Below are 26,414 nucleotides of genomic sequence, written 5' to 3'. Positions count from 1 at the left end.
TGTTAGTTTGGTCCTCTCTTTGACCAGGTTGTCTCCTGCCAGCAACGGTTTAGGAACAACCTCACAGTACCGAGCAGCTCTTATGCCTCTCAGTAAAAAATAAGAATATGCTTGGGCTCACATAGGCAGTCATGACAATACTTTCACGTTCTGTGCAGCAATATCCCAAGGGCTATATACCCCACCTTCTTTTGGTGCATAACACCACCCAGTGAGGGGCTTTGGTTTTCTTCACAGTTTAGGGTGAGTGTCCCACTGGAAAATCAGTTTCCCAGTCACCTAAGCACAAAAATGTGGAGTGCAACTCTAAAGGTCATTTTCTTGTTTCTGGTCTGGACTAGATGGACGGAATCTGACATGTGTAGGTTCCCCTGATAGCATCAGCTGTGCACATTCCCAGCAGGCAAGTGAGGGTTTATGATCCATAACTACACTTTCTTTCTTCCCAGCAAATTATTCTTTGGTGCCAGAGGCTTCAAGTAAGTAAAGGAGCATGAAATCTAGGATGAACGCGAACCACACTGAAAATACGGCATTTGTTGTGGCTCTGTTTAGCAGACCTAGCAGCCACCTGTGTCATGGGATCTGCTTTTAGTCCAGAGGAAGATTGTGGATTGCTCAGCTGGTGAAGCACTCCTCTGGGTCTCTGGATATTGGGTTTGGTTTATGTCTCCATCACAGATTTTCTCTTGGGTTTAAACCATGTAATCACTACACGCCTGGTTCCCATATCAGCAAAACAGGATTAATACTAATTCTTTTCCCTTATGTATGTTATGTATTATGTTCCCTTATGTCCGTTTGCATTCTTTTCCCTTAAGTTGAGATGGATCTTCAGGACGTGGCTATCTTACTGTTTATATACAGTGCTTTCTACTGTGTCATCCTGATTTAAGCTGGGCCCCTTAGGAGGAGTAATTGGTCCTATTAATAATCCATCCCTAGCTGGCTCCAGGCTCTGAAGATCATGTCATCAGTAGTTTCATTTGTTGGTTTCTGCAATATTGTGGGCTCTGTGGGGTAAACTCTGGAAGAATTGGGGGAGTGGCTGCCATGGGGAAGTAATTCCAGATCTTACACTGAGCCTGGCACAGAGTAAGATGGGATTCAGGGAGGCTTGGGTCTGCTGTATGAACATCTTGTCTCAGATAATGGCAACAGTGGTCAGATGTGTATTTTACTACTCCATTTCACCCCACAGTTTAAGGTGTTCCCAGAAATCTTGCATCAACAGTTGATTAGGAATCAGTTGCAGATAAATATGTTATTTATGGAGTTTTGAGCTTCACTGCATTTTTAGGTCAGTTCAGGATTTAGGGTCTCATGTGACTAGCCATTGTCCTCTCTGTCTCTGATCCAGTGATTCTTCTGAAAGGCTGAAGAATGTGTTATCTGATAAATCTTTGGACCTGTTAAAGGTGGTTTGGCTCAGGGTCCCAAATTCCCCGAGGAAACCTGAACTCTGGGCATAGGTTAGGCTGAATAGTTGCGGCCCTCTGCGCCTTTGTGAGAGCTGCACAGAGCCTGCAGCTAACATCAGAGATAGTGCAGGAAGTATTTCTTGACCAAGAGAAACTTTGAAGACCTGATTATTACTAAGTTGCTGAAGTAGTGGGCTTTCAACCAAAAAGAAAATCCTTCTGTGGACAGTGCAGGAATCCTGCACGTGTTCAGTCACCATTACTCAGTGCTGCACTAATTGCTTCACTTCACACAAAAATGCTGCAAGAACATCCTTCCCTTACGCTGTCATGTAACTTGTACTAAGTGACTTTCTGAAAGCCGGAAGAATATCGCCTACTAGAAAGAGATATGTTTCTATATCAGCTATCTCTTTTTCTGTTTCCCTTTTTCTTCATTTTTATTATGTTCATGTCCTTTCTTCCATAAATATATTTCTTTTTCATAGCTCTTCCTTTCTTACATTGTCTTAACCTGATTCTTGTTTAACTCTCATTTTCTCTCCTGCCTTCATTTTCCGAAAGAGATATTTCCTTCCCTTATTTTTTGCTTCAGTTCTTCTTCATCACTTTTTCCATTTCTCTGCCTCAGTCGCTGTGCTAGCACGAGAAGAGCTAGAAAACCAGATGAGTGTTAAAGTTGGAGAAAAGGAGTGCCACAGGCTGTACCACACCACCGCCTATGCACACAACATCCTCCTTTGAGAGAGGCTCCCCGGCCACATCCATGTCTGTTGTAGTTCATCCACGCTTTGTTCAGCTGCTTGGGCTACAAACAGGTAGTGTAGTGCTTGTTATTCAAGACAGACTTCAATACAGGGGCTTAGGAATCCGAAGGGGGAAATGGGCAACGTTTGGGCAACTACACCTAAAAAACATGTTCCCCAAAGCCTGCAGTCCAGCTGTCATATACTGGAGGCAAATTTCTGTGATTGCTTCATTTCTGTTGTATACTGTTTGCATCCCTACTAGATCAGGCACGACACGAAACTGTGGTAGTGATTAGTGTGGTTTTGTAAAAAAGCCTGCTCGAGAAGCCCTTCTCACTGGAGGCAACTGGAGTGGTGGAGGCCCTAAGAAGTTAGCAATTGCAAATTCTGGGTCAGGCGGTGGGACACATCCCCCCATACAAAGGATAATTAAGGATGCATGGGGTATGAGGCACGAAGCAGCCTGATTCCTTACCTGGCATAGGTACGGAGAGCACGTGATCTTGGCTTCTAGTCTTTGCTGCAGTCATTTTTTCACCATAAGCATGTTTTAACTTATTAGGCAGAGCATACGTATATTTTAAGGATTACCACAGGTAGCTACGAGACTTAATCAGGCATTCAGAGCAGCATGGGTTTGTCCTTCAATAGCAACCTGTGGATCCATGAACACGATGTCTAGGAACATAGAAAAAGAGTCCCTTAATGGAGAAGCTGAACACAGGTCCCATGTTCCGGGGTATTGCACTAACCATAGAGCTCCTCTGTTAATGGAGAGAAGGAGCAGGTTCTTTAGTAGCTACTTTTTTAGAAGTAGAGAGAGGGGTGAGTGTAGATTACAGGTCCCCTCTGAAGGGAGACACCTCCCAGCAGTGATGAGTACAGCCACATAGCCTGGAGAGTGCTGGGCTTTACTCTTTTCCTCTGTGCCATTTTGCATTACAGCTCCCCTGGGTGCTGTCTTTTTGGATCCGCAGTAGCAATATTCATCTCTCCTTCCGGGCTTTTAGTTTCCATTTAAGGGACTGAGAAAGTGCTTGTGCTGTAGTGCTCAGCATTGTGGCATCTAAGTCTGGGATCTACTTTTAGTCTCTCTTTGTCTCAGCCCTGCATCTGAAAAAGGCTCTGCTCTTTTTGGTGGGGTGCTGTGAAAATCAAGGCCGTGAGGTGTCCAGATCCTACAGTTCTGCAGAAGTGGCGTATATGCATACATGCCTCATGGATGGGGGGTGTGGGGGCATGTGTTTGTGCAATTAGTGACATATTTTGAAGCACTTGACATATCATTCTGTGATCCCCTGAAGACTGAGGATCTGGCAAAATACTGCTCTGTTCTGTGTCTGGTTCCAACTGGCTGTACCAGAAGCAGCAATAACCCGGCAGTCCTTCAGCTGGGGTCATTTGGCTCGAAAGCGGAGTCCCTGACATCACACACAAATTCCTGTGCTCAGCCTCACTCAGCCAGATCCTCTTTGGTTTTGGCATTTCTTTTATTTCTACCCCCTAAATTCTACTACTGTATTTCTGAGTGAAGGGTGTGTGGACGTCTTGATGGAAGACGCCTGCTCCTTGCTCTTCTGAAAAACCCCGTTCTGTCTCCATCGCCAAGGAGATTCGGTTTTCCGGGGAGGATGTCTGTCAGACTGACTGCTGAGAGGTATGCACTTCTTTAGAAATTCAACTGCTTGGGGGATTGCAGGGCTGAGATGTGCAAAAAAGCCTGCTTTACCTGGCCTCCCTCCCTCCCTCCCTCCTGCCTGGCACCCCGGCGCAGCTGGTAGCAGGACTGCGGCACTCACCCTGCCTGCTGAGGACGTGAGAGACAGCACAAGGAGGCTGACCAGCTCCCTCCAGCCACCTCCTGTCTCCCAAAAGGCCGAGGGCACTCATCAAGGATGAGGGCACTCATCAAGGACGGAGAAGGGCAGGTCCCCACCCCCACTCATGCTTTTAACCCTATGGTGACCACAGCATCCTTTCCCAGGGGACTTTGGGACGGCAGTGAGGGAAGTACAGCTGCAGAGGCTGGGAGAGGAAAGGGGAGGCACAGGCAGAGAAAAATGACGAGGGGAGGAATGATGAGAGGAAGCGTGACTGGGGAAAGGAGGAGCCACTGATGAGTAGCAGGGCGAAGAGGCAATACATATTGAGGGGGGAGTGTGGAGGGAGACGTACGTTGCTCAGAAATGGACACAGCAATAGGGAAAAGGACAGACGGAGAAACCACAAAAGGATAGAACGAGGCTTGAAGAAAGAGAAAGAAGGGAAAAAGAAGAGAGATGGCCTGACAGGGAGAAGGCATGAATACAGGAGGTGCCAAGAGCCGGCTAGAAGAGGGTTATGTGACATGTTGAAACCAAGACACCCACCCAGTGGGCACAAACATGGTGTCTGGCCCTGCCTAGGGCAGAGTTTTGTAGAAGGGGAAGTACTGATGTTTAAAAATGCTGCTTAGTGGGGAGAAGACCACTGGCTAAAAAGACCAGGTTCAAAGACTGGATGGATCTCTTGGTCTTTCCCTGTGCGTGGTTCCCCTTCTGTATGTCCCTCGTTAGCAGTCTTGTAGCTTTGTCAGTAGTCAGGGTTAATGGACCGGCCAGGATGTGGTCCCTGTACTATAGCTCCTTGCAATCCTAGACCTGCCATCTCATTTTTTTAGTTTAATTTCTGAGCTGGGGAGCTCTACTTATCTGTGTCATCAACAGAAGAATCTACGCTCTTCCTCATGCATCCAGTCTCTGCTTTCCCAGGTCCATTTCCCCATACTCACATTGTTTGCAGAGTGATAACAGACTTGGCAGGAGAGCTAATTCAAGAGTATAATCTCTTTCAAACAAAGTGCACCCTGTTCCCACCTGGTCAATTAAACTGGAACAAATCTGTGCAGAAGCACTGACCTGAGGCCGAGCACTTTCCCTCCTGGAAAGATGTGCAATGGCTTTTGCCGTGAGCACCACCTCAGCCCTACCTGGGGCTGCGGGAGGGACAGCTCATCCCCGCTGTCCACTGCCTGTCTGCTCAGGCAGGGTCAGAGACAATGGGGAAGGTGTTTTCTGTGTGCCATACACCTGTACAATCTGCCCCAGTCCCTTGAAGGAATGACTCCAGGAGTGAAGCCCCTGTTGGAACAAGTGGCCCAGATGCTTTATGAATCTGTTGCTAACATAGACCAAAGCCACAGTGCAGTGCTGAGCCTGTTTTCTCACAGCTGTCCCACAACGTGTGTTTATCTCTGGAGAACTCAGAAGTTTCTCAGTGCTGAAGATATTTAAGCCATTTTTGCCTCTAAGCCTATTCTTGAAGGAGTCCCTGACCTCTCAGCAGCTGGCCGGTTCCTTGCTGGGAAACAGTGAGAGCTGTTTCAGAGCAAACAAAATATTTTGGAGACAGAACTCTTGTTGGAGTCATGTGGATTGGAAGGAGGGAGCCGTGCTGCCAGGACTGTGACCTCTCCAGTTTCCAAAACTTTCTCTGGGAGAGGCCTGGGTCAGAGCAGCCACCACTCCCATGTGATTCCCACAGCAACCTCTGCTGGGAGTTGCCACTGGGGCACACCAAGGACCTCTCCTTCCACTTAAATGTAAAGGAAAGGGCAGCTGTGCAGAACAGCAGTTGTGGCCTACCCTGTTGCAAATGGTGATGTAAAACATTAAAGGTATTGTGCTTCACATCTTGTTGTAAAAGTACTGATTTCTTTTGAAGATTTGGTCAATACTGTTAAGTTTGTTAAGGCTTTCAGCAAAACTGTTCTCTCTTCTGTTCAAGCTCTCTCTTTTTTCTGGGTTTTGAGACCTTATCACTGCAGAGTGATATTTTTTGAACAACAAAATACTAAGAAAAAAACCTCCTTCGTTACCAACAGAAGTTTCCATGTAGGATTTTATTTTGCTTTTATTTTCATTAATATGAATGCTAATGTGAAAGTTAATGTTTGGTTTTGGACAAACTGGGCCCAGGAGAAATAAACAATAAAAATACAGGCTTTCAAACTGGGAACAGGTGAATACCGGTACACAGAAATGCATTCATATAAACAAATATAGTAGATACATGAATGCAAGCGAGCACAGGTATGCAAACGTAAACAAAAATACAGCTATATATTATGTATACACTCATATGAGCACATGCATACCTTTGTATGTATGAAGCAGCGTGTACGCAAATATCCTTAGATATTTAAATGTATGCTCAGAAATAAAAGCATGTGCATCTGGCCATAAAGTAATACACATGTACACATTTTCATGTTATGAATCCATGCACTGGTAATCTCAGACATGCTAGCATTTGTACAGGCATGCAATATCTGTTACGTATCTGTTTATGTATCAGAACATAAAGTTACTCAGATATGACTATTTTACATAGAAATGCAAGTGTAATGCAGGCCCCAGAGAATCTTTCACCAGCCCATAGAAACACACCTGAGGATCTGCGTACACAGCATCCTCGCACAGGTAGGCTAGCTGAATCTAAGCACTCTAGTTTTTAAAAAGATGAGGAGGGCCACGGGCAAGCACATACATGTGCATGTAGGAGTGGAAGTGAGCCACGAAAGGGTGCAGGAATGATCCTGGGGGAGGACGAAGGGTGTGTGGAGCAGCCAGAGGGATCAATGCAAGAGCCAGACAGGTTTGCGTGAGCAGGGTGGCATCACTGCGGGGTGAGGAAGGAGGCTGGGGAAGAGAGAGAGAGCGTGAATCGGGAAATACATGGTCCTCCCCTGAAAAGTGTCTCTATAAAATGAGGAGGTGGCTTAGGGGAGATGCCCACCCTGGCTTGCTGGCACCCCATTTCCAAAGGGGAGTGGGGCAGAACTGCCGGGATGGGATGATGAGGCTGCATGCCTCCTTTCTGGTGGCTGACCCTGCTGGCAATGCAAAGTGGGACTGGCCGCATAAGGCAGCTCTTCCTAAAGGTGAATTTCATCTCATCTTTCCTTGTCTACTCCGGCTGGATCTCAGCACAGGAGCGGTGTGCAGTGTTTTGGAGCACTCTTCACATCGCCCTCTTTCTCCTCCTACATGGGCTGCTCCTCGTGCTCCTGGCTCCTGAGCAGCAAGTGTGGGGTGCTGTACTTGGTGGGAGAGGGAAGCACTGCCACAGGGCAGCTCAGAGCATCTCCTGCTGGGAGAGGAGTGATAAACGCCCCGTGCGCTAGACTGGCTTAGCTGTTGTTAGCCCACGAGGTGAAACAAGCCCACTAGGGAGAAGGAGAGGCTCAAATCCATCTGCCCCAGTATTTCCAGCTCAACAGTAGCTAATTTTATACTACAGCAGCGAGGGGAGCGGAGATGGGTCAGCCAGGGGCTTTGGTTTTTTCCTGTGAATCCTGCTGCCGTAAACACACGTGATCCCAGCGAGCCATTTTCACAGCCTCTGCTCGCGCCCCCACCCCGGGTTACAACCTGCCTTCACGCCAGTGCTGGAAAACTTAGCGGGAGTCGGGCCAGGTACCTGGGAGCAGAACATGGCTCGATGAGAAATGCCTCCAGAAGCGGTGTTTGTGACTCCGCAGCTCTGCGTGCGCCCAGTTATGTGTCAGTGTGTTTCTGTGTCTGAGCTGCTGTGTCAATATATGTAGTCTAATTTGTGTATTTGCTGGAGAGTGTGTATGTACAGTGGGTGGGTTCAGCTCTGCGTACCGTATGCGTATGTGCTGGCAGCGCGTGCTCTTACTAATGTCGGGGTGTGAGAAGTATGCCTAAATGGGGATGTGAGATAAGCTTACCCTGGTGAAACGCCTCCACCCTGTGCCATGGTGTGCAGGCCCAGACTGGCTCCATGTGCCAGCAGGCAGCATGCCCTGGCACCTATTGCGCGGCCACTGGATTGACCAGGCTAGGCATAAAACACTGCTGTGAGGAAGCCTATGCTTTCTGATCAGTATCTGTGGGACTGAAACACTGCAGCTGGTTAAGCAGCTAGAGAACATTGTCTAGGTGAATTCGTCAAACTTCCCATCATCCTTTCGTCGGGCTGGCACAGCGCCCCACACGTACCAAAGACAGCTTCTTCCTATGTCTTCCAGAGAAAAACTGTTTCCCCTCCTTTAGAAATAACATTTTTTCCATCTGAATGTAGTATTTTCTTGAGAAATATGAAGCAAAGATTAGTTTTGTGAAGACCCATCAAAAACAACCCACTCCTTATGCATGTGCTTTTCAGCCCTCGGGAAAGGGAAGAAAGGATCACCTGAGGTCTCCGCTGAACGGCAACCCTAATTCCCTCTATCCCATACCTTCTGTTTCTCCCCAGGCCTCTTCATGAACTGACCCTCAGCCCAACCACTCTCCTGAACTGGGTGTATTTTCCTATTGCTATGCTGCTGCTCATGATTGTGCTAGGACATTCTCTTTGTAATTTTACTCTTTTTTTTTTCTCTACTTATGCTGATGGTTTTTAATGGAACTTCATTAGCCAAGTTGTTTTCTTACATTGCCCTTCAAACTCAATTTCTTGCTCAAGGTGGAGAAAACCACGGCTGATATATATGAAAACCTCACCACAGATATTTTGTCCAAAGCCTCTTGCTCCTGCCCTGCAGCCTCATGCTAGCTCACCCCTGAGCTCCCAACACAGCTCTGCCAGTGCCTCCACCTCCCCAGCAGTCCGGGACTGGGACTGTACGTGAAGTACATTCCCGTACTTCATTATTGCTATTCTTAGATGTGGACCAACATTAGAATGAAACAAGATAAATAGCACAAGAAAAAGGCAAATGCACAGATATAGAACTCCTCTCTTTTCTAGGAAGCCTGGTTGCCCAGGCAACATCAATTGGAAAAAAGGTTTGTGGCCTAGATGCTGGGCAAGAATCTTTTTCCAAGGCCTGAAGTGTTATGGGAAGTGGGACTAGGAAACCTTAGATGACTTTTCTGGGGGCTGTCACATCTCTTACATAGCACCGAGATAGGTAGAGGAAACAGAATTTTCAACATGATGCTGCTGCTCGTGGTTTACTCTCTGGTGTCTTGGTTTCTGCAGAACTATTTTTTTTTTTACGAAGGTTACTTCCCCTTTGCAAGTGATAGTTTAAGTATTAAATGCTGGTTTCTGCAGCTTTTTTTTTTTTTTACAAAGGTTACTTTCTCATTGCAAGCGATTGTAAAAGTATTAAAAACTTTTTACTTCAGTGAATTAATTAATTAGGAAAGTTTTCAGAGGCATTAGCTCCAACCTACATTTCACCATGGTAGAGGTTAAAGGCAACTTTGGTTTAATGCCATGACCTCTTCCGTGCTCTCTCTGTGCTCTCCTAGTTGGGTAATTCTGCAATTTCCTCCTGTACACCTCTCTCTCTCTCTTCATCTTTTCTATCTATCCACTTGTTATCCCCTTTCCTCTGGTACTTTGCTGCTGCCTTTTCCTTCCGATTCTCTTTTATTCCTCTGCTTTACTCTTCTAATCTGTTTTAGTGCTTTTCACCTCATTATGCCTTTTCCTTTCTTTTTGTTTTTGCCTTCTGTTTCTCCAATGATTCTCTTCTCACCTTAACCTCCTGATTCTCTCTTAACCTCCTGTTGCCTAAGGGCGGTCCTACTAACCACCCATCATCTTGTTTCTCTCTTTCATCTTTCCTCCTTTTTCCCACTCCTCCTCAGCTCCTCTCAACAATAAAAGTTACTCATGGCTGGTGGGGGAAGCATCTGGCCCATGCTGGCTCTCATTCTCTCTCCTTTGTTCTGAATGCTCTTTTGTTATAAACACAACAATCAGAAAGCACAAAATTGTCTCTCAAGGCAAACACTGCATAATAATCCTCCTTGTCCCTGCTCCTCTTATCTCTGAAGAATTTGTTCTCCAGGCAAAATAATAAGAAACATGAGAAAGAATTCACTAAACTTGGAGGGTAAAGACAAGAGTCTGGAATGAGCTGCTTCACATGGGGCAGCACCACTGAATTGAAAGTTGGGCAAAGCGACTAGTGTAAGGTGAAATACAGCTTGCCAGGAGCTTGGACAGCAGAGTGATGACCCTGTGGTTGGTCAGTCCCTGTTGATAAGTCTCTACGTTTATTAGGTTGTGAAGGCATGGACAGGATCAGAAAACTTAATATTTTTTTAGCACCCAATTTCCTATACCTTCTCCCCATTTGTCCCTTGAGCCAAGGTCTTGCATATACGTTTGCCCGAGAACTCTATCTGTCGGAACTCCACTGGCGTTCTCAAAAAGCCACAGCAAGGTGCTTCTGTGGGGTCACTTGCCAGATCCAGCCTCTGGGATAAATTAAGATAAGAACAGGCTTGCCCGTTGTTGGGGCTCTTGCTTAATGCTAAATAGGCATTCTCAGATTAAAACGGCTTTCCTCTGAAAACGTTAAGTTCCCTGGGATTGAAACATTAGTTGTCATGCACTAGTTTAGACATGTAAGTGTTCTCAAAGCTAAAAAGAAAAAAGCTTGGTAAGCAAAATATTAGCCTTTCACAACCCCCCTAGCTCCGTGGTTAGGATACTGGTGTTTAATGTGGGGCAGCCAGCATCAAGTTCTACCTGGGGCCAGTTCTGTCTGGCCCTTCCCTTAGAAATCTTATGTCTTGCTGGCCACTGGCAACCTGCAGTGGGCCTCCATCCTAGTGCAGTTCATGCATTTTGCATAATACGTGAGTGTTATACTCACAAAAAGACTAGGTGGGCAGTTTTAGTTGGTGCAGTATCAGATAGCTCTGCTAAGCAGGTATGAAGGTACTTCCCTCAACAGCTGATCTTCAGAAGAATTATCTGTGCTGTGGGAGATAGGTGTGTGTCCTAAAACAGAAGCAAAACTGATATTTAGGAGGAACGGGCTGTGATGCAAACTTCAAATTTAAATATTTGAGCACCCACAGATGAATTCAGACTGGGGCAAAACTAACTGAAATGGGGGTGGGCGGTATTTTCCCCACATTCCTTAGGGAAATGTGGTTTTCAGTGATGCATTTTGAGCTTGTGTCTCTTTCTTACTGCTGTTTACTCCACCAGCTCTGTAACGTGCCACCCACTGTGTTCTGCATCATGTGTTAGAGATTTAATTTTCTGCTAAACTCTTATTGCTTCTAAGTTGGACCAGTAGCTACGTATGTATTTAATCTAATCTTGAAGTTTGGATTGCTCAGCACTTACAAGAGAGTCATGCGGGTCAAGAATGAAGCCATTTCAGAAGAATGCTTTGCACGGATTGTCTCTGAAATTCGGAAATGCTTAGAGCCTCCCCAAATATGGCAACTTCCCACACTAACCAGTAAGTGAGTATTTCCAGACCTAATGCCAGGGTTGGAGACAGCTGGGTGATCAGATTCAAGGTGGAGTTTGCTATGCTTGCAAACAAATGGAAAATAATAGGAAATAGGAAAAAGAAAAATAAATGTAGCCAAGACTAGTCAAAGCGTGTTAGGGAATTAGGGACAGGTCCAGCAGTGTGATAGAAGTAAGGCTGCCCCAGCTCCTTGCTCCCAGGTGCAACCAGTAACAAGGCTGAGCCTGTATTCCCAGTAGGCACATGCACACAAGCACACGTATACATCACACGCATACACGGCCGCCACCCAGATCTACACAGAGACACAGAGCAGTTACACAAACGCAAACAGCACTGATGGTCTCATCCTCTTCCCTGCCCAGACTGAGCAGGATGGGCGTCCACTAGTGGGAAATATACACATACAGATATAAAAATATACATACACGTGTATAAGGTGGATTCTTCCAGGAGCTAGGCTCAGGCACTCAGCGTGCCACCCGATCCCAGTCTTCCCAGTTGCTGGCACCTGGGCATATGAAACCCCAAGGCTGCAGCCCCACTCCTGTGGCTGGTACAGACCGCATCACTCACACACCCACACACGTGCGTGTACACAGCTGGCAAGGACTCCCCTGGTTCCTTCAGTAACCAACCTGCCATGGCCTCACCCTTAGAGACACAGACACCAGTGGGTCTCACCCCTACAGACCGCCAGACCCCATGGTTTCTCCAGCAGCTGGCTGGGACTGCCTGGGTCCCTCTGATAAGCAGCGCCTCCCTTACAGGCACCCCCTGGCTCCCAGGCCACTCCACCTGCTTGCCAGCTGGTCCAGCTGAATCTTTACTGGTGCTCACCTGCGTGCCTGTGCTTCATTTGCTGCACCATGGGCATACGGGCCCCTGTGACCTGGCAGTCAGACCCCCATACACCCCACCCCCAAATAGAGAGTACCTCACCCAGGGAGAGAACTAGAAATATAATTTAATAACAAGATAGGACAGATTGTGCTGATCAAGTGCAGGACAAGGATGGACAAGACTGCTGGCCAGACAACAGCTTACATGCAACTGGCCCCTTTTTCCCCCTTCTCCCCCTATTTCCCTGCTTTGATTCCTCCCCTAAACATCCCATAGTAAGTCCTGTGCAATCCCAAAATGCTCTTCCCCTGCATCCTGTAAGGATGTGCCCTCCTGTGCCCCTCTAGGCAGCACCCTCCCTTTCCCCCACTCTGAAAGGGGCTCCAGCCGTTCACTCTTCGTGATGGGTTTCACACCTGGACAATGGGGCTGATGGCTCTTCCTGGGACAGCCCCGGGAGGTGCGAGCCCACGCAGGGTGCCCCTTCCTCCGAGTCCTTAATTTGGGTCGCCCCCTGCCATTGTGCCTCTGTGCTCCTCCGGGCATGTGAAAATGGGGCCTTTGATGTGCTGATGGCTCCTGTGATGTGCTGATGGCTCCTGTGATGGGCCCGGGGCAGGGTGTTGTTTGGGCTCCTCCTCCTGCCATTGTCTCTTGGTGCTCCTTTGTGGGTGTGCGGACCAGCTTTTGTCACGGACACTAAGAAAAAAGACTGTGCGGGCTTCCCCTGCCCTTCCACACAACTGTTTTTCTGTCGGGGGTAATATTTTACCAACACCGCATGGATACCCGCGAAGGGAGTGAGGGAAAGCGTCACCCCATTTGACCTATTAATTTCCAGTTATGTGTGGTCAAGTGACCACGGCAAACAAACGGCAGAAGTTGAAATGGGATCGTTCCAGTTTCCCAGAACCTGGTGATCAAAGTGACGGCTGGTCCCAAGATAATTTTCCTAACAACGAAAAAAAGCCCGGTTTTCTCCCCCCCGCGCTCTGAGCTGCCGTTTGTCCCGAGGTTCAAAGCACAGCTCTTCATTGCTCTCCTGGAGGAGCTTGGCCAACTGTTTGGCCTGAGTGACGGACAACGCAGTTTGGTTGAAAGGGTAAAAGTTTGGGACAAAATACTGATGCAGGGTTGATGTACTTTAGGCTTTGGGACAACAGGGTCACAAGTCAAGCTTTGCCCCCGTAGATTCTAGCTTTGTAGGAAAAATATATTTGAAAAAAAACAAAAAAATTCCCCCATCCCAACTTATCCAGAACTCCGGGAGGCGGGAAGAGCACCCACAGCAGGGCCCAGCGTGGACTTCAGCAGACTTCTGCCGCTTTGTGAGCACCCAGCGCCTTCCACGCCAGTCACCGGCGTGCTGCCACCACCTCACGTCTGCCTGGCACCGAGCGTGTGGCAAACGCTTCCCCTCCACCCTTGTGACTGTCCCCGAGCCCTCCCTCCGGAGCCGGGCAGCCGGCGGCGCGGGCCGCCCGCCGCGCACCATGGCAGCCCGACCGCTCGGCACGCACGCTGCCGGAAGGCCGCTGATGTCAGTTTGAAGTCAGAAAGTGGTGTGAGCTCACAGGAGTGTTTTGGCTGCGTTTGTTGGGGTTTTTTTTTTTTCGTTGTTTTTTTTTTTTTTTTTGGTGGGTAACCGCGAGGGGGCCCCTCCCCAGGCCCGCCCGTCCGCCCCCGCCCACTACGACAGAGGCCATAAATGCGCCGGCCCCGGCGGGGGTGAAGGCGTGCGCTCGCGCGGGGCGGTCGCGGTGCGTGGGCGGAGCCGCCGCCTCCTCGCGGGTTCCGTTAGGTGGGGAGTAGCAGCCGTTGGCCGGCAGCCGTTCGCCGCCGGTCCTTCGCCGTTCGTTGCCAGTCGGTCGCCGTTCGCCGACGAGGATGGATGCCAAAAAGGTAGGGAGGCAGCGGCGATTTCCCCCTTCCCTCCGCTGCGGGTGGCAGCCGCCGGTGGGGTCCCCGGGCGCTTCGGCGGAGAGTCGGGGATGGGGGCGGGATGTGGTCGCGACCGGAGGGTGGTTGGGATTCATCGCCGAGCCGTTGTCCGCCGCCGCCGGGTGCGTGTCGGTCGTGGTGAAGGTGGATGCGGCGGAGGCGGCAGCAGGCCGCCGCTGCGGTCCTTGAGCGGGTGACTCGGGAAAAGCCTCGTCTGCGGGATGGAGGCGGGGGGGGGAGGGGGGGCGGCACACGCAGTTTGCGAGGGGTTGTTGCAGATCGCAAGATCGATTTGTTTTCGTCCGTGTGGCCTGATGGTTCACATGATGCTCTCCGTGTTTTGTTGTATCGATCACGAAGCTTTTTTTGCTGGCAGGGAAGCACTCGTTTGTTTGTCCCTGGGTTCAAGATGCTAAAAAGGGGATTAGTCTTAAAGGCTTTTCTTTTTTTCGTGGTGGCATGGCTTACAGTAAAAATGTCTTTAAATTTCAAGAAGAAAGCAAAGCATATCCTTTCGCCTTTTCCCCTTTGGAGAGCAGAGGATAGAGCGTTTGCCGGTATTTTAGTACATCTTGTAGCTACGAGTGAGGCGCGCACCGGTGGAGTGAGCTAATGACTGCGTGTGTTTGAATGCATCAAGGGAGAAAAGCAGGCAGGCATGAGGAAAGAGAGACGGCAAATATCCACCTGAACCCGGTGCAGGATGTGAGGGGATTACAGTTACCCAGGAGCAGCAGAATCAGGGAAGCCGGGGGCCTTCACCGCCATGTTGATGAGAGATGCAGGTGGTGTGAGAAGATGAAGCAGAGGAAAGGAGAGCATCTGGTCAAGGTCGCTCGGAGGAGGGCTGGGAGGCCACTAAAGCAGAGTTCAACAAGTTGTACTGCTCTGAGCTTCTAGTCAGTGAAGGAGATGGGGGGCTGGTGAGAAGGATCTCCTGGAAAATGAATGCTGCTGATGCCTGTGGTTGGAGGGAGGGGTGGTGGTTTGAATTTTTTGCTGGTGTACAGACCTTAGCCTTGAGCCTTTGGGTAGGGTGGGTGTAGCTGTACTATTTCTGAGCTCCCTGTTTGCCTTTTGGGAAGTGAGGCGCTTCCAGCAGTAACAAATGTTCCATACATTAGATCACAGTCTGGCTCACTGGAGGGGATGGGTCAGGCCATGTGATGTCTAGGTTGTAAGACAGTGGGCAAGAGAGGAATAGCAGGCCAGAAGGGAGTATGAAAGAGGGTAGAAGAACCGACCTAGTCATAGCTTATGTGAATGTACCATGTAGGTAAGGGGTACCACAAAGCAGGTACCCCTATGGTCCCTGCTGCACCCAGAAGAAAAACGCCAGCTGGGATCACTGCAAGCCATGACAAAGCAGAACCCTGGGGGGAAAGATGCTGTTGTGTTGAGTCACTGTGTTGAAAATGTGGAGAGCTAGGTTTTGTCCTTAGCTTTGTTATACCCGCTGACTAGGGCTGACCTGGCCTGGAGTCCTAAAAGTGCTTAGATGGCTTAATGCCTGTTTACAGACATCCAGGTGCTTTGAAAGAGCTGTGTCCTTGTGGCCCTGTGCCAGTTTCCCTCAATTTCAAAAATGAGGGGAGTGGTCATGGGGTGGCAGGGAGAAGGCCTGTTACCACCTAGGGTGTGTTCAGATGTGAACCCTACCTCGGGAATCATCTGCCCCCAGCAAGAAAAGCACGTTGTCCCCTTTGTCTCCATCACTAACCTTCTCAGGAAGAGAGCTTGGACTGAGACATTTACATGATGTAGGTGGGGAAAACCATGCCTGAGAGTAATTTCCCCAGTTTCTGTTTACTGGGGCATAACTGGTAGCTATGTGGGGTTTGTGCGGGTCAGAAGCACCTATGTGCTTGGCTTGAAAGATTGGTAAAGGTGGTATGAGCTCTTGCAGAAAGTTATTGGCAAAAAATTTGGGCAGCCTTGGGAGCCACTGCTCCTGGAGCTGAGCTGGAAAGTGAGAGACTGGAAGAGCTGTAACAGTAGGCCCATGGAGTACTTTTCTCTCCTCTGCCAGCCTTAGGGCAATAATTAGAAAGCCCTGGGAAAGGGACTGTTAATATTCTTTGAAAAGCTTCCAATCCCTCCTGAGACAGAAACATGATCTTTCTAAATTGTGCCAACTCAAGCACTGGCCATCTAAGTGCCAACTCATGAGTCACCTGCTCCCCCATGCCTCCCTAACACAGAGCTGGATTAAACGCCACAAGCTTTAAAAACGTAGAAAATGTCAGATGATTTTCACTGACACTTAAATTTCTCAGTCTGTGAGCCTTCTGAGGTTGGACCTACAAGCTTCCTCTACAGCTCTGAGGGATCAGCAATTTTTATTCTATTTTAATAAATAGTCACATATATTCAAATTCCAGGGACTGCGCTTCATTTAAAAATACCAAGTATTGCCACATCTTCAAGAAAAATAAACGGGGAGGTTGGCAGCACTGCTGCTGCCTCTGCGAGACAGGCTGCCTGCCAGGTAGCCTGGGGCAGGGTTGGGAAGCTCTAGCCTGGGAAAAGCAGGCCTGTTGCTGAAGAGTGCATGTTTTAACTGTTAGGAGTGACTGCCAGATCTGAGACTCGATTTATGGGAACTTGTCAGTTGGCACGGGGAAGAGTTAGACCCTTGTTTCATGACATGCCAGAGATCAGCAAAAGCTTTTCTGTAAAGCAGATCAACCCAAAATAACAGTCACTAATGCAGCCGGTGTATTCATTACTAATGAGCTGGTAATAGTTGATGGAAGGTCTGGAGATAATAAAAGGGAGGCCATGACAGGCCCTGCTAATTCTGGTCACGAACTTTTTCCTGCTGTAGAGTTGCATCTCCCTTTCCAGGGTCTCTGTTACTGGTATCCACCCTTGCAGGAAAAAAAGCCCATTCCCTGTCCCTGGTGCACTTGCACATGGCGTCTGTGAGCTGCAGCTGCTGTTTATACTGAAGAGAAACTCAAGTTGTGTAGAAAGCACGAATAACCAAGTTAACTAAATAATTGTTTTCTCTCCCTTTCCACAGAAAATCACAGCACCCCTTATCTATTCTGTTGCCGTTGCTGCCATTGGATCTCTCCAGTTTGGGTACAACACTGGTGTCATCAATGCCCCTGAGAAGGTGAGAGGCAGAATGAGTTGAGGAGATGGTATGAGTGTGAGGGTCTGATGGGAAAACAAAGATATAGAAAGGAGAGGAGCTGTCTCCCAAGCAGCTGCTAATTTCATTCTGGTTTATGAGGTCAAGAAGACATTCAAAACCCCCTCTCAACTACAACAATGGACAGGAAGCACAAAGTTTTGGGGAGGAGAGAGATCAGGCAGAGAGGTTAATTCTCTTAATTAGGAGTTCAGAGGGGGTAGGAGGGCTCCATCTGCCATTTCCTGGTAGGTCTATATTTTATGTGGAGGAATGTGGGACACTTCAGTTTTGAATCAGAACAAGCCAGGCCAGGCAAAAGGAATGTAGAGAGCAGCATGCAGAAAACAGTTGAGGGTTGGTAGGAATTATGGTTGCTCTAGTTTAGTCTATCTCAGGGATCATCTCAGGCTTGTTTATTTTGTTTGTTTATTCATTCCTTTTGTTAAGTGTAGGTTCAGTGCTTGTAAAAGGGCTGTGACTGGGGCACTCTAAGGCATCTTATGATTGTAGCCTAAGAAACAAGAGAAGAGATGAAGAAAATGAGAAACGTGGTTTTCTTGTAACTATAAGATGGTTCCTCTCTCTCAGGAACTGAGTCACCAATACCACATCCACCCTGTCTCCGGGAATAGATGTCACATCATACGTTGGGGGGGGTGGGGGGAAGACGGCTGTGTATGTGGTGGTCCTCTCTATCTAATGTCCTGCTGCCATCTGCTGGGGGCACATACTTGGGCCATGTTCCACTTGGCCCTTGCAGAATTTCCCTTGTTATCAAAGAGGATGCCTTGGAAATTAGCAGCATAGCCCTGTCACATCCCTGTGGGACAGAGGATTGTTTTGCATAATGCTGTAGTTTTTCAGGTATACATGTGAAATCAGGTATACCAGTGAAATTTTCTGTGTCTCAAAACTATTTCCATCCCAGAAGGCATGTCCCTGCTGCCAGAGTTCTGGTATTGCTGTAAATGTTCCCATCCAATCTCTGGTCACACTTTCTTGCTCTCTCTCACTCCCATCTGTGTCACACCCCCTCCCAAGCACCACCAGTGACTCGCATCATCCAGAAACATTCAGATGATAAGCCTGTTTTCCTTAAGCACTGCCTCAACCCCCATGTTCAATGAAGCAATCTCTCCCTCATCATACTGCTAGCTGTCAACTGAACTCAGTGACAGTTCCTCTTTCTGCACCCTCATCTTCCCCTTGTATGACTTGTTGCTGCCTACTGAAGTTTTAGGGTCTATCCTTGCTTTTTGCCTCTATGAAATCAGAAGGAAGATCTCAGAAGTAATATTCCCACTCCCCAGTGCAAAATGCCTCCCACTGGATTGTAACTCTGTCCCCGCCTGGTTTCTCTTGCAGATCATCCAGAGGTTCTTCAACAGAACCCTGTCAGAACGGAGCGGGGAGGCTGTCTCCCCAGAGCTCCTCACCTCTCTGTGGTCCCTTTCTGTGGCCATATTCTCGGTAGGAGGTATGATCGGCTCCTTCTCAGTCAGCCTGTTCGTCAACAGATTTGGCAGGTGAGTTGGGAAGAGGGATCCAAGCCTTTAGGGAATTTTTCCCTTGTACAGTGGGTTTGCTGGGAGGAAGAAGGCAGAGGTGAGAGGAAGGGAGGAGGAGGAGGTGGTGGAGGAAGCAGGAATTTGTGGGCTACAAAAAGAAAGGCTTGCAGGTCAAGGCAGAAGCCGAACAGGAATTACTCTGTTCTCCTCCTGGGGGTCATAGGTAGGTTTACCCCTCTCACAGTGATTTTCCTACTATATTGCCAGTTTGAGCTCAGTCTTGACATCTTTACCCTGGCAGGAGGAACTCCATGCTACTGGTGAACATCTTGGCCTTTGCTGGTGGCACTCTCATGGCCTTCTCTAAAATGGCAAAGGCAGTGGAGATGCTGATTATTGGCCGCTTCGTCATTGGCCTCTTCTGTGGTCTCTGCACTGGCTTCGTGCCCATGTACATCAGTGAGGTCTCACCCACCAGCCTTCGTGGAGCCTTTGGCACCCTCAACCAGCTGGGCATTGTTGTGGGCATCCTGGTGGCCCAGGTAGGCTAGATACAACCTGATCCATCCGTCAGGGAAAAGGAGGGCTGGGGGAGGGTGAGGTGGGCCACGCTTACCATCAGGTGCAGTATGTTGTCCTGTCATACTCACTGTTTTGGATAAGGAACTGGAATATTTAAATCACACTATTTCTCTCCAATTCTTGGTGTAGATCTTTGGCCTGGAGGGAATCATGGGGACTGAAGCCCTTTGGCCACTGCTTTTGGGGTTCACGATCCTTCCAGCAATCCTACAGTGCGTGGCTCTTCTTTTCTGCCCTGAGAGCCCCCGTTTCCTGTTAATCAACAAGATGGAGGAAGAGAAAGCGCAAGCAGGTAAGAACTCATCTCTGAAGGGGCAGGGCTGTATTCTGGCTCCCAGCCTGCACTGAACTTGAGTGGGAGGCCGGGAGTGACTCCGGAGCCTGTGGTGGATCAGGGTGTGACTCCCAGAGGGTGGCAGGCCTACCCTCCCATCCTATAGCTTGTGCCAGTGCTGGGAAGTGTGAGAAACCTGGCAACCCAACAGAGGCTCCGGGTGGGATTAAGATGTGAGGAGTGGCACCTGGCCTGGTGGGATGTAGTAGGGCCAGCTCCTGCAGCTGTTAGCTCCTCCTGAAAGGCAGGAAATAGGCTGATGTTTAACAAGGAATTTGGAGGGTGTTTCCCTCTCCTACGGCAGAGGCCTAGAGTCAGCTCTGGCAAGCACATGTGCAGAATTAGGGATCAAATGTAATTTTGGAGATCAAGCAACATGAGCAGGGCCCGGGCCTGGTTTCCATGCTGATCGTGACACCCTGACCTCTGGGTTGAAAAGATGAGCAAGGCTGCTTGTAGAGGCATGGTCTTTCCCATGCAGCAGGCCCAAACACTGACTGGCAGGTGGTCCAGTCTTCCCAGTGTGCCCTCCCTGAAATAGCAGGGCAGGGTGGGGGGCACCTACTGGCCATGGGGCTATTATATATAGCTGGCATTTTTTTATTCCTACCACCAGTTCTTCAAAAGCTCCGTGGTACACGTGATGTGTCTCAAGACATCCTGGAGATGAAAGAAGAGAGTGCTAAAATGTCCCAGGAAAAGAAGGCAACTGTGCCAGAGCTCTTCCGTTCTCCAAACTACCGTCAAGCCATTATCATTGCCATCATGCTGCAGCTCTCCCAACAGCTCTCGGGCATCAATGCTGTGAGTTACCTTCTGTCCCATCTGCTGGGCCTCCCTTATCTCTAGCTATACTTGCACATGCCACTAATGTTGAGAGAACTGTGCTTCCAAAAACCTCTTTGCACCTTGACTGGAGTTCACTGTTTTGTGATACTGCAGAGATTGCTAAAATGGAAGGTGGAGATTATATTTGCTTTCACTTTTGCCTGACATACCCCAGCAAAACACTGCAGTCTTGCATGAAGTGAATGAACTTTCACTGGAAGTTTTATGCTGTTTGAGTGCTTGTTAGAAACTCCCTGTTGGGCCTGCAAGCCATGAGGCAGAGAAAGAGGAATATGCTCTTAAACACTGGAATTGTGATGGTGTCCAACTTTTGCTTCTTCTCCCAGGTATTCTATTATTCTACAGGGATTTTTGAAAGAGCTGGTATCACGCAGCCTGTGTATGCCACTATTGGAGCTGGCGTAGTAAACACAGTCTTCACTGTTGTGTCGGTAAGTGGAACAGGGCCTTATGGTGAGAGGTAACTTGTCTGTCTGCCTGTGCTTTTTTTGGGAAATGCAACTGAACACAAGTAGCCAGGCTGTGGTAAAGTATTGGGCTAGGCAATGGCCTATAAAAGCAAAGAAAAGAATGCATTAAAAGCATTGTGGGAGGGGAGAAAGAGGTATTATTTTAAAAGAAAGGGAGGGTGAAAAGGAATGCATGGGAGGGGAAAAAAAGAGAAGGCAGTAGGAAAAAATTAAGCCAAGCATGGGGCAGCCTGGTGACTTGCACTGACATCACCACTGGCATTGGAGGGCTACAGGCAGATAAAGAGGTGCAGGGCACAGTGAGCAAGGGAGCCTCTTCAGCTTTTGCTACCAAAGTCACAGACTATTTTTTTTTTTTCTCCTTCTGCCATGTTTCCAGCTGTTTCTGGTGGAGCGTGCAGGGCGCAGGAGTCTCCATTTGGTTGGTTTGGGTGGCATGGCTGTCTGTGCTGTTCTTATGACCGTCGCTTTAGCTCTGAAGGTGAGTAATTAGTGTTCTTGTCCAGGCTGACCCCTGGACAGCTGCCTTGCCCTGCAATTCTAACCTGTAGGCAGGTACAGCTGGGGCTAGAGCTGAGTGTGTGGTGGAGCGTGCAACTTCCTAATGGCAGAAACTGCCACAGTGTTAGCAGTGCAGCTGAAAAAGTTGTGACACTGGAGATGGCATTGCGCTGTGCTATGTTTGTCTCAAACTGCAGCCGATCATGTTTTGTTTCCTTGCAGGATATCGTGCAGTGGATCAGATACATTAGCATTGTTGCCACTTTTGGCTTTGTGGCTCTTTTTGAGATTGGCCCTGGCCCTATTCCCTGGTTCATCGTGGCAGAACTCTTCAGCCAGGGCCCACGGCCTGCAGCCATGGCAGTGGCTGGTTGCTCCAACTGGACCTCTAATTTCTTGGTGGGAATGCTCTTCCCCTATGCAGAGGTAAGGACACAGTTTGCAAAGCACCGAGAGTGCTGCAGCATTGGAATAGGTGTCCAGAGTGATTGTAGAATCTCCATCCTTGGAGACTTCAAAACCTGACTGTATGACTCTTAACTTGATTTCTCCTTGAAGTTGTCCCTGCTTTGAGCAGAAGGCTGGTCAGCCTTCAGAGGTCCCTGATTCTGTGTTCTGATTGTTACTGAAGGTTAAGTGTTGTGACTCACGCATGTTAATACTGCTGCCTTAACTGCTTGTAGCTTACAAACAGTTGGAAGAGATGTCTTAATTAGCACATCAGACTTTCCCTTTAAAGGCCTCAATTTTGGTCAGCCTCAGGAACATAAAAGTACTTTGGAAGCCCACAGGAACTTGATTTTATTTTAAACAATGCTGTGTTGAGAAAAAGTCAGTAAGGGCATTCTTGGAGAAAGGTGGTAGAACTTTGACCTGTCAACAGCGAATGACCTTGCTATGAGCTTCTCAAATTAAAACTTCCTGCTTTTGTCATCCCTGCAGAAACTATGTGGCTCCTATGTCTTCCTCATCTTCCTTGTTTTCCTGGTCATCTTTTTTGTCTTCACATTCTTCAAAGTCCCGGAGACCAAGGGCAGGACTTTTGAAGACATCTCCAGGGGCTTTGAAGGGCGAGCGGAAGCCAGCCCCACATCACCTGTAGAGAAGAATCCCATGGTGGAGCTGAACAGCATACAACCTGACAAAGAAGTTGCCTAAGATTCATGACACACTCCTTCGACTCTGACATCCTTAAAGAGTCATTAAAGGAATGAGCAAAGAAAACCATGAGAACTGGGACATTTTATTTTTTTTTCCCCTCCCTCAATTGCTGCTATTTTCTTCTTTGCACCCACATATACCCCCATTCTGCCAGGCTTACCAACATTAAGCAAATCTGATATGGGTGATCCCCATTTCAAGTACTGGAAGGCACCTGGCACTTGCAAAAATATTTTCATCTTCCCTGTCACAAAAAAAAAACCACCAAGAGAACAGAGAAGAGCTGGCAATATTTTTGCTTTTCTCACCTTCTAATTGCTATTTGGGGTTAACATACTTATGCACGCAGTGACCGTTACACATTTGAATCTAATGACTATTTTTGTAGTGAGTTGAAGTGACCCACTAAAGTCCCTGGCCCTTGGAGTCTACTCTCTGTGTGTGTGCAGTGTTACACTGGAAATTAACAAGCCTACCAAAAAGCCATCTCCTTGCTTTTTCCTATCCAGTGTGCACTTTTTTCAGCCTCAGGAAAAAGGGGACCAAGTTACATGCATATTTTTTCCTGCTCTTTTATTTTTTTTGTATAGACAGACTGAAAGCATACTTTTACCTAAGTTTATTTATTTGTATGTCACTGTAAATATTTATTTTTTTAATGGTGTACAAAAATGTACAGATAAAGAAATTGAAGATGTTTAAGAGAAATAGCTATTCTAACAAAAGATGCTGTAGATTTGAGGTGCAATAAGACTGTAAGGGAGAAATGTGGTACTAAATAGGAGATTGGGCATTTTGGATGGTATGTACAACAGAGCCAATTATGCACATCACCATTAAATTATTTATGCCCTTTGGAAAGAACTGCGAATAATTGCGTACTAGTGACAAGAGGTATGTTTGCTTGTCCACCAAAATCTGTTATTTGGGATTTTTTTTAAGTGGCGATTTTAAGTATTGTTCCCAAGTGATTGGAAAGTGCGGTATTGCAGTAAATGGGTGGTGTTTATATTTTCAGTCGTGGTTAGGCGTTGTATGGGATGATTCAGGGTGGTGATTGCAAACCAGAAGGTAACTTTTCCTGCCTTCTGCTGTATTCCAATAGGTCAGAAAGTCTGAAATTCGCAGATTGTTACTTAACAGGTGTGTGAAGATAACAGTTATTTTCCAAAGCTGTATTTTCTTAGCAATTGTTCTTATAAATACCCTTCTGGACACAGGCATGGTCACTTAAGGCATGTAAGCTCAAAACGGTAGAGATGCAGGACTATAGACTAGAGCTACTGGAGCTTGCTAGTTCAGCAGCATGAAAGGTCTGTAGTGCTCAGTCCACTGGTTGGTTGTAGGCCAAATGTTTTTGCCCTGTGTGCTTTCTCCAGAGGATCTGCATGATGTGATGCCCAGCAGTGTGCAGCATGCTGTGTAGATGTGTACAGCTCTGTAATCCTGCCTCTGTTAAAAGGGATATGGCAGAGGGTAATTGTACATCAGTAAATATTGGTCTCCCTGCTTGTTGTACTGCTAGGCAATTGAGAATATATGTGCATCTGCCCTTGCTGCCAAGCTAGCACAGTTCAGTTCAGGAAGGCAAAAAGCAGCACATAGAGTATCCTTGGAATCAAGGGTTGGGAGCTTTGCTTCACTGACTGCAATGCTCTGTCAAGAGACTCCAAGCCTGTGGAGAGAGACCTGCACAAGCTAGCTAATGGTATCACAGAGGTATGTCCAGTTTAAGCTGCTCTAAGACCTCTGTTGTCGGACTTGACTGAACTCTGGTCTACCTGCAAACTCATGCTGTAGTTCATCGCTGGATATCCTAGAAGAGAGGCAGGCCCACAGATTCCAAGGTGGGTAAAAGGAAGAAAGGCTCAGAAGGATGGGAATGATAGCAAAATTGATAGCCCGAGCTTTCTTGACAACATACTGCTTCAGAGCAGGTCGGAGAAGTTTCCATTGATGTATATTCTGGGGGTGCGTATCTGTTGTTTTCACTAACTAATGGTGATGTTTCTACCTTCCCTACTGAGAAACAGTTGCAAAGATTGGTAAAACTTGCTGCTGTGAAATACTTCCTGTGACTTCATTTGAAATATTCCAGCTTTGCACAATGTAATCATATTACAACCAGTTTTCCCCAGCTTTCTACCGGGCTTCCATGCCAGATATTTATTCTCAGAAGTATTATATATGACTACTCCCAACTTTCATATTTTGGCTCAGTTATACAGGTTTTTGTGCCCTTTGACCCTCCAGCAATTCTAGACATATTTCTGTATGGGCATCTATATTCCCTCTACAGCTGTGCATAGGAGCATTCCATATTTTGCATCAGAGATGTGTGTTGGCTTGGACCGAAATGTGTAGGTCTTTCTCACATGGTATCTCTTTGTTATTTTATTTTTCTGTAACAGCGTTGTGAATATTTCGGATGGGTTTTATATGCTTATTAATGTGGTTGTTTCCTGTTTTTAAAATAAAAATTATAGAACTAAATATCTGGTGTTCTGTTTCTTATGCCGTTATCACAGCCTGGGACTACATCCTGGCACAGCCCCAGCTTCTGTCCTGCAACCTTTCTGGCTAACCTAGCATGCTGGATTTGCTCTTGCATTCTAGAGGAAATGACCATTTCTCTCAGCCTCTATTACCATCTTAATACATTCCCTTACTGCTATTCCTATTTTAAACTAAGATGTGCTGCTCTGGCTCTTGTTTGCCCAAATCCTTTTCTTTGCATCCAAATCCTTTCCCAGCATTTCTCAGTAACAGGAGGGGAGAGGGAAGTGGCTGGAGCTTAGGAGTCCTGCTGAGAGCTAAAACACCTGAGACTTCTGCCCCTGCCCTCTTCTGAGAGTGGTTCTCAACTTCTCTGTCATGAAGGTGAAGAGGAAGCTCTTCCCCCTCCAAATGATCAAATGATTCCTGCAAAGGAATCTTGCCTGTGTACACTCAGTGCTGTGTGCCTGAAAGGGTCGGGGTGCTAAAGAGGAAACCCCGCTGCCTGGAGAGAGCGGGCCGTGGCGTTCCTGACCCACTGGCAGGTCTGTGGCATCCTCTCACCCATGGGTCTGCTTCACCCACCTCTTGCCATGAGGCAGCAAGCTCTTGTTCCAGTGCATTCCTTTCCCTGTCATACAGCCATCTTACAAGCCCAAGGAGTCTGCACTGGTGTTTCACAGGCAGAAACTATGAGAACATCAAAAAGTAAGGAGCTAAAATATACTTCAGAGGGAGAGGATGGAGGGAAGTCAGAGGAAGAGTCAGGCTACTACAACTTGAGAGGCAGCAGGCTGCACAAAGCAACAAGGAAACAGTAGGGGATAAGGTATAGTCTGAAAGAGCTCAACATAACGCAGAGCCAGGCTTTCTGAAAGCTGACATGCCTGACTGCTGCATGTTCCTAGCTGCTGCCTCAGTTTTGCAGAGTTTGCTGTGCAAGGAGTCTAAGAGCTGGGGAGGGCTCTGGTGTATGATTCATTTACAGCTCTGTGGCTGAGCTGAAAAGAAAACAATAAAACCCAGCCATCTAAACTCATCGATTGTATCTAGGTCAAACTTTAAGGTTTCCATTTTCTTATCAAAATGGGAACCAGAGCGCAAAATAATTCAGGGCCAAAGCATGTGATGCACTGAGCCCCAAATTTGTGTTGTTTTTGTGAAAGACTCTTGTCTGGG

The 26,414-nt window shown here is 47.7% G+C and overlaps 1 protein-coding gene across 1 annotated transcript; it reads left to right on the top strand.

Annotated features, from left to right (window-relative positions):
* Positions 1-13,982: 13,982 nt before the first annotated feature.
* Positions 13,983-25,232, top strand: LOC128919166 (solute carrier family 2, facilitated glucose transporter member 3). Its single transcript, XM_054224240.1, has 10 exons — positions 13,983-14,153; positions 17,218-17,313; positions 18,700-18,860; positions 19,144-19,384; positions 19,554-19,716; positions 20,375-20,562; positions 20,934-21,038; positions 21,457-21,558; positions 21,801-22,004; positions 22,521-25,232. Exons 1-10 carry the CDS (start codon positions 14,139-14,141, stop codon positions 22,734-22,736), a joined length of 1,491 nt encoding a protein of 496 aa, XP_054080215.1. The 5' UTR covers positions 13,983-14,138; the 3' UTR covers positions 22,737-25,232.
* The last annotated feature ends 1,182 nt before the right edge of the window (positions 25,233-26,414 follow it).

Source organism: Rissa tridactyla, chromosome 1, assembly GCF_028500815.1.
Source record: "Rissa tridactyla isolate bRisTri1 chromosome 1, bRisTri1.patW.cur.20221130, whole genome shotgun sequence".
Classification (NCBI taxonomy): Eukaryota; Metazoa; Chordata; class Aves; order Charadriiformes; family Laridae; genus Rissa; species Rissa tridactyla.
The sequence above is the reverse complement of the archived record's forward strand: the minus strand, read 5'-3'. Positions and strand labels throughout refer to the sequence as shown.

Excerpts from the sequence above, each read along its gene's own strand:
- LOC128919166 (XM_054224240.1), top strand. Across the intron at positions 19,717-20,374 it reads GGAAGAGAAAGCGCAAGCAG|TTCTTCAAAAGCTCCGTGGT; the intron begins GTAAGAACTCAT and ends TCCTACCACCAG. Across the intron at positions 21,039-21,456 it reads CAGTCTTCACTGTTGTGTCG|CTGTTTCTGGTGGAGCGTGC; the intron begins GTAAGTGGAACA and ends CCATGTTTCCAG.